Source organism: Coregonus lavaretus (assembly GCF_964263955.1).
Source record: "Coregonus lavaretus genome assembly, chromosome: 28".
Taxonomy (NCBI): domain Eukaryota; kingdom Metazoa; phylum Chordata; class Actinopteri; order Salmoniformes; family Salmonidae; genus Coregonus; species Coregonus lavaretus.
In genome coordinates, this window is record NC_140015.1 from 40,588,765 (window position 1) to 40,597,263 (window position 8,499).

Genomic DNA, 8,499 nt, shown 5'->3' on the forward strand with positions numbered 1-8,499 from the left:
GAAGGATTATGCCTGAATCTAACTCACAATTAACAACTTGATGCTTTATTTGATCTAATTTGAGTTCATCTAGGTCTGATCTAATCTGAGTTCATCTAGGTCTGATCTAATCTGAGTTCATCTAGGTCTGCTCTAATCTGAGTTCATCTAGATCTGCTCTAATCTGAGTTCATCTAGGTCTGATCTAATCTGAGTTCATCTAGGTCTGCTCTAATCTGAGTTCATCTAGGTCTGATCTAATCTGAGTTCATCTAGGTCTGATCTAATCTGAGTTCATCTAGGTCTGCTCTAATCTGAGTTCATCTAGGTCTGATCTAATCTGAGTTCATCTAGGTCTGCTCTCCAGTTTTATTGTTTATCAGATACAACAATAGTTATAATCTAACTAGCTAAGGGACGTGATTCAAAATCAATTATATAATATATATACACTGAGTGTACAAACCATTAGGAACACCTTCCTAATGTTGAGTTGCCCCCCCTTTTGGCCTCAGAACAGCCTCAATTCATTGGGGCATGGACTCGACAAGGTGTTGAAAGCGTTCCACAGGGATGCTGGCCCATGTTGACTCCAATGCTTCCCACAGTTGTCAAATTGGCTGGATGTCCTTTGGGTGGTGGACCATTCTTGGTGTGTGAAAACCCCAGAAGCATTGCAGTTCTTGACATACTCAAACCGGTGCGCCTGGCACCTACTACCATACCCCGATCAAAGGCACTTAAATATTTTGTCTTGCCCATTCACCCTCTGAATGGCACACATACACAATCCATGTCTCAATTGTCTCAAGGCTTAACAATCCTTCTTTAACCTGTCTCCTCCCCTTCATGTACACTGATTGAAGTGGATTTAACAAGTGACATTAATAAGGGATCATAGCTTTTACCTGGATTCACCTGGTCAGTCTATATCATGGAATGAGCAGGTGTTCCTAATGCTTTGATCACTCAGTGAAAATTTACATAATTTTTTTATATTACGTTTTTCAGAATAATAAAGCATTATTATCAAAATGTATTATACTTTAATAACTTGACATTATTGGAAGCAGGTTGAAAATATATATCAACCCTTTTTCTACATTAAAACATTGTACAGTAAGAGTGACAGATATTCCCTCTGTTTATAACATACTTTTTTGTAACTGTTTAAACCTCACATTCATTGTTAGGTTGTAAATTATTTTATTTCCCTGAAGTTTCATGTTCCTGGATCCTTTAGGAGATTGTATTTTCAAACCAACACTTGTATCATCCAGGCTTTGTCCCAAATTACACCCTATTCCCTATGGGGCCCTGTTCAAAAGAAGTGCACTATATAGGGAATGGGGTGCCATTTGGGACTCATTTACAGTGTATTGTCTCTAGATGCTGTGCTGCCAAATTCTTGTGAGTGAAAATGTGTTCAAACCTGCTGGGCTGTTCATGTTGATGACGTTTAATGATAATCGTCAAGAGTGCTAACGTTACTAGGTTACCACAGCTATTTTAGGCCAATGATAACAACTGTCCTATTGTCACATTCCACAGCAAGAAAACCCCAAAAATTGTTGCTCAAACAGAAGGGGGAACTAACAAAGAGTCACTGACAACAACCACAACGAACAGGTGGGGTTTTAGGAGGGGTTCTGAAAGACACTCATGGGGGCTGTCCACAGGAAGATGACTAGCAACAACAACTGGGACCTAAAAGACCCACTATGAGACCCACTATGAGACCCACTATGAGACCCACTAAATCTGCCCAAGAAGAGGCAAACAAAATAAAAAACCCAAACTGAAAGACAGGAAGTAAACCACAAAGTGGAGCAAAATGTAACCAGGAACTATCAGATAAAGGATTTAGTCTAGAAATGAAAATAGGGAGAGACAACTAAAGATGTTGACCCTCCACATCTCTCAAGACAACTAAAGATGTTGACCCTCCACATCTCTCAAGACAACTAAAGATGTTAACCCTCCACATCTCTCAAGACAACTAAAGATGTTAACCATCCACATCTTTCAAGACAACTAAAGATGTTAACCCTCCACATCTATCAAGACAACTAAAGATGTTGACCCTCCACATCGCTCAAGACAACTAAAGATGTTAACCCTCCACATCTCTCAAGACAACTAAAGATGTTAACCCTCCACATCTCTCAAGACAACTAAAGATGTTAACCCTCCACATCTCTCAAAACAACTAAAGATGTTAACCCTCCACATCTCTCAAGACAACTAAAGATGTTAACCCTCCACATCTCTCAAAAACAACTAAAGATGTTAACCCTCCACATCTCTCAAGATAACTAAAGATGTTAACCCTCCACATCTCTCAAGACAACTAAAGATGTTAACCCTCCACATCTCTCAAGACAACTAAAGAATGTTAACCCTCCACATCTCTCAAACAACTAAAGATGTTAACCCTCCACATCTCTCAAGACAACTAAAGATGTTAACCCTCCACATCTCTCAAAAACAACTAAAGATGTTAACCCTCCACATCTCTCAAGACAACTAAAGATGTTAACCCTCCACATCTCTCAAAACAACTAAAGATGTTGACCCTCCACATCTCTCAAGAAAACTAAAGATGTTAACCCTCCACATCTCTCAAGACAACTAAAGATGTTAACCCTCCACATCTCTCAAGACAACTAAAGATGTTAACCCTCCACATCTCTCAAGACAACTAAAGATGTTAACCCTCCACATCTCTCAAGACAACTTTAGATGTTAACCCTCCACATCGCTCAAGACAACTGGAGAACTGGGCCAGCCACTTAAATATCACCAGGGCCACAACAGGTGAAACACCTTCCGACTAATGAGAGTGACAAGCCAGAACTGGTGTAACACATACTGACTAACGAGGTGACACCAATCGGTGCTCCCCACGTGCTAACGTGCTAACGTGCTACCATCTAACCTCGAAATATGAATGGAAAATCCAAAGCCTGTAACACTATTGCCAGGGTAGTGATTTAGGGAACATCCACAGTAGTGCACTCCTGTGCCATAAAGGTTCAGACCTCCTAGCAGAGGCTAATATATGGAAGGTAACTTAACTGTATCAACATGAACTCTATTATTTAATGCTTTCTGTTTTCCTCTCCTCCTCTCTCTCTCTCTCTCTCTCTCTCTCTCTCTCTCTCTCTCTCTCTCTCTCTCTCTCTCTCTCTCTTACTCTCTCTCTTACTCTCTCTCTCTCTTCTCTCTCTCTCTCTCTCTCTCTCTCTCTCTCTCTCTCTCTCTCTCTCTCTCTCTATCCCTTTCCCCCTCTCTCTCTCTCTCTCCCTCCCCCAGGGGTACCATGGTTCGAACATTGAACAATATGGCGGAGCTTAGAGCTTCTAGGTTTGGTCGTCCCTCGCCCAGGCATGGACTCAAGCTCCTTTTCTGGTTCGCCAATGATTACATCGTCTTCGACAATGACAACCAGATGGTTGCAAAGTACAACCCGAAAGAGGGAGGCTTTGGTTTCCATCACTTCCAGAACAGACTGGAGTGTGACAACAATGTCTGCAAGAAGCTGCTTCCTGATGATGTCTACCCATTCTATGAGGTGGGCAACCTCCACCTCACAGCATCTTATTCCATGCCTAATTATGTCAGGAAGGACTACACTGGTCACATAGATAACAGCAACATGGACCGCCTCATCATCAGCATGCGTCCAGACAGTACAGTGGATAAGGTCTATGTGACCCAGCACGAGGACCTGAGGAGCTTCGACCCGGTCAACACCTATCGCCTCAGTAGGGGGTTGCTCATGATCATTCACAGCCATTCATCATTGGAGGACTTCCTGGAAAAGGCGGGCTATTCCACCCACGCCCAAATCCCATTCACAAGCCCCGCCCCAAGCCCTCCAAGCCCCGCCCCAAGCCCTGCTCCAAGCCACGCCCCAAGCCCTGCTCCAAGCCCCGCTCCCAGGGAGTCTAGGGATATCAGGATTAATATGGGAGCTGGATCCAGAGCTCTGCCCAGAGCTGAACCAGGCTTCTGGAAAAGAAACTGTACCATACTGTAGATCAGGGTTATTTATACCTGGTCCTGAGGACCCTAAGGGATGCACTTTTTAGTTTTTTGCCCTTGTACTTTGCAGTTCATTTTGGTATGTTAATTTTCACTAATAAATGTGGTCATTTAGCAGACACTCTTATCCAGAGTGACTTCAGTGCACTAAACTAAGGTAGATAAACAACAACAGACTGTATCACAGTCATAGCAAGTAAAACACACAATGATGCAGTCATGGCAATGGGTCCAGGGGAAAAGGGGTGTTGATGGTGTCAGTGTAAAGTTGCATATAGAACAGATGGTTGGGGGGGGGGGGGGGGGGGATTTGAGGGGGATGGGAGGTAGGAGGGGAGTGGATAAGAGCATTTGAGGGGTGGCTGGGGGTAGGGGGGTTTAATTGTGGGGTATTTTGAGGTGGTAAAAGGGGTTGGTTGGGGGTATTGATGGATGTTGGGGGTGGAGGGGGTATTCAGGGGTGGAGGGGGTATTTAGAGGGTATTCAGGGGGTGATGGGGTATTCAGTAGGTGATGGGGTATTTAGAGGGTATTCAATGTTGTTGCTGTTGGGGCTGGCTACTTGCAAATGTATTTCTGTATTTTAAAATACAAAATAAATGTACTTGAATTAAATACACTTTAAAATACAAGTATTTTGTAGTTTATTTTGAAACATTGATCTTTATTATATTTTGTAGTTTATTTTTGAAACATTGATCTTTATAGTATCTTGTAATTGCATTTTTGCCCATCCCTGGTTGAATCAACGTAGTTTCCACTTCAAGTCATCAACGTAAGGGCATTTCATCTAGTGGTGTAGTGTGGCCGACATTGAATGCAGCAAGTAATCATTCTCAAATTCCTTAGAGGCTAATTCGTTGAGTCTATGTACCAAATCTAGAGTCAATCTGATTCATGGTTCATGAGAAGATTTTTGAAAGTATTTTTATCATTAGCATATGTGCTAACATGCATCTACAGGTACAGTAATAATACAGGTATAATCTTTTCTCAAAACCATTAAAGACTAAGAATCTGGAGTGAATCTGATGTATGGTTCATGAGGAGAAGATGATTGCATATGGTTTTGAGCATTAGCGTAACATATGCAAAGAATGAGTTGTTAATAGTTTCCTTGTTTTTAGAGATACAGTTGAAGTCGGAAGTTTACATACACCTTGGCCGAATACATTTAAACACAGTTTTTCACAATTCCTGATATTTAATCCAAGTAAAAATTCCCTGTCTTAGGTCAGATAGGATCACCACTTTATTTGAAGAATGTGAAATGTCAGAATAATAGTAGAGAGAATTATTTCTTTCAGCTTTTATTTCTTTCATCACATTCCCAGTGGGTCAGAAGTTTACATACACTCAATTATGATTTGTTAGCATCGCCTTTAAATTGTTTAACTTGGGTCAAACATTTCGGGTAGCCTTCCACAAGCTTCCCACAATAAGTTGGGTGAATTTTGGCCCATTCCTCCTGACAGAGCTGGTGTAACTGAGTCAGGTTTGTAGGCCTCCGTGCTCGTACACGCTTTTTCAGTTCTGCCCACACATTTTCTATAGGATTGAGGGCAGGGCTTTGTGTTGGCCACTCCAATACCTTGACTTTGTTGTCCTTAAGCTATTTTGCCACAACTTTGGAAGTATGCTTGGGGTCATTGTCCATTTGGAAGACCCATTTGCGACCAAGCTTTAACTTCCTGACTGATGTATTGAGATGTTGCTTCAATATATCCACATCATTTTCCTTCCTCATGATGCCATCTATTTTGTGAAGTGCACCAGTCCCTCCTGCAGCAAAGCACCCCCACAGCATAATGCTGCCACCCCCGTGCTTCACAGTTGGGATGGTGTTCTTCGGCTTGCAAGCGACCCCCTTTTTCCTCCAAACATAACGATGGTCATTATGGGCAAACAGTTCTATTTTTGTTTCATCAGACCAGAGGACATTTATCCAAAAAGCACGATCTTTGTCCCCATGTGCAGTTGCAAACCGTAGTCTGGCTTTTTTATGGCGGTTTTGGAGCAGTGGCTTCTTCCTTGCTGAGCGGCCTTTCAGGTTATGTTGATATAGGACTCGTTTTACTGTAGATATAGATACTTTTGTATCTGTTTCCTCTAGCATCTTCACATGGTCCTTTGCTGTTGTTCTGGGATTGATTTGCACTTTTCGCACCAAAGTACGTTCATCTCTAGGAGACAGAATGCGTATCCTTCCTGAGCGGTATGACGGCTGCGTGGTCCCATGGTGTTTATACTTGCGTACTATTGTTTGTACAGATGAACGTGGTACCTTCAGGCGTTTGGAAATTGCTCCTAAGGATGAACCAGAATTTTTTTTCTGAGGTCTTGGCTGATTTCTTTAGATTTTCCCATGATGTCAAGCAAAGAGGCACTGAGTTTAAAGGTAGGCCTTGAAATACATCCACAGGTACACCTCCAATTGACTCAAATGATGTAAATTAGCCTATCAGAAGCTTCTAAAGCCATGACATCATTTTCTGGAATTTTCCAAGCTGTTTAAAGGCACAGTCAACTTAGGGTATGTGTAAACTTCTGACCCACTGGAATTGTGATACAGTGAATTATAAGTGAAATAATCTGTCTGTAAGCAATTGTTGGAAAAATTACTTGTGTCATGCATAAAGTAGATGTCCTAACCGACATGCCAAAACTATAGTTTGTTAACAAGAAATGTGTGGAGTGGTTGAAAAACGAGTTTTAATGACTCCAACCTAAATGTATGTAAACTTCCGACTTCAACTGTACGGGTACATGTAGCCTACAGTTCTACCTTGGTATGTCAGGGTGGAAAATTGGAAGTGTGAATTGGGACAAGTTGGAGGTAATAATGCATTTATGTTATAGTTTATAGTGGCATGAATACACCACACAAAAAGCTTGATTTTTATGGCTGTTTTAATACGATTTTCCTGCAATTCTACTTAGTAATAATTTATGTTCACTACTTGGTCAATTCATTTGATGATTACATCTTTGCAAATAAATTCTATGATAGTTTTTTTTAAATTCTGTAATATGGTATATTGTAGCCATGTGTTCAAGCTAATCAAATCAAAGTTTATTTAGCGCTGTCCTTTTAGAACCAGGAAGGGCGCTCCAATCATTTAAAAATAACCCTCATCAAGATCTGTTGCCAAATAGTCCTACTCATCACTTATTATTATTATTATTATTACTAATAGATGATTATCACTTCTCACAATGGTGCTCGTTTAGTCAAGTTAGATCAAAGCTGAATCAATGTCTCGCAAAATCACATACTGATTAATTAGTAGCCTATTTTACATAACAGAACCGAATATAATAGCTTAGCATAGTAGGCCTATAACGTTACTGTTACACCAAAAACACCTAATTTTTAATGACATTTTAGGATGATTAGCTGAAGCTGAATAGTCAAAAAATGTATAACGTGCCAAAACTCAAAAGAGCCACTAGGCAGGGTATATGCTTTGATTGATACAAAATACAAGAAAGGCTAATAGTTTGTTAACACTATCTGCTCTGATTCGCTCACGAAACTGTCATTCAAGAAGATCGCAATGCATAGACTATTCCCATGAAACTGATTGAGATCAATCAAATGATTGGCATGCAGATGCGGTTTCACCGGTAACGCGTGAAGAATTATGATTCACGACTGATAGTGATGATGGCCTATGTTTTAATTAGGTATGCCTAACTTGGTGTTTGATGGTATTACATTATTTTTATTTTTATTGAGGCCATATGTGTGGGCATAGAAAGACGTTGCAATTGGAGGATACATTTTATGCATATTCTATAACAGGGCTCTCCAACCCTGTTCCTGGAGAGCTACCATCCTGTAGGTTTTCATTCCAACCTTAATCTGATTCCAGTGGTGGAAAAGTACCCAATTGTCATACTTGAGTAAAAGTAAAGATATCTTAACAGAAAATGAAAGAAAAGTGAAAGTCACCCAGTAAAATATTACTTGAGTGAATGTCTAAAAGTATTTTATTTAAAATATACTTAAGTATCAAAAGTAAATGTAATTAAAAAATGTTTACTTAAGTACCAAAAGTAAAAGTATTAATAATTTCAAATTGCTTATATTAAGCAAACCAGAGGGCACACTCCAACATGCAGAAATAATTTACAAACAAAGCATTTGTGTTTCTTGAGTTCTCCAGATCAGAGGCAGTAGAGATGAGCAGGTACGTTCTCTTAATAAGTGTGTGAATTTGACCACTTTCCTGTCCTGCTAAACATTCAAAATGTAACCAGTACTTTTGGGTGTCAGGGAAAATGTATGGAGTAAAAAGTACATTATTTTCTTTAGGGATGTAGTGAAGTAAAAGTAGTCAAAAATATAAAAAGTAAAGTACAGATACCCCCAAAAAACTACTTAAGTAGTACTTTAAAGTATTCTATTAATTAACTAGTTTATAAGATTAATCAGGTTAGTTAAAACTGGGGTTGCAGTGAAATCATACA

General features: G+C 40.1%; 1 protein-coding gene across 1 annotated transcript in view; it reads left to right on the forward strand.

Moving 5' to 3' along the window:
- LOC311103281 (calcium-responsive transcription factor-like) overlaps positions 1–3,336 on the forward strand; it is a gene marked incomplete at its 3' end in the record, with an annotated part of 25,618 nt that extends 22,282 nt beyond the window's left edge. The window contains exon 6 of the mRNA XM_084144812.1: positions 3,295–3,336. Coding sequence (XP_084000938.1) covers positions 3,295–3,336 — 42 coding nt within the window. The remainder of the gene's footprint in view (positions 1–3,294) is intronic.
- Between the last annotated feature and the right edge of the window lie 5,163 nt (positions 3,337–8,499).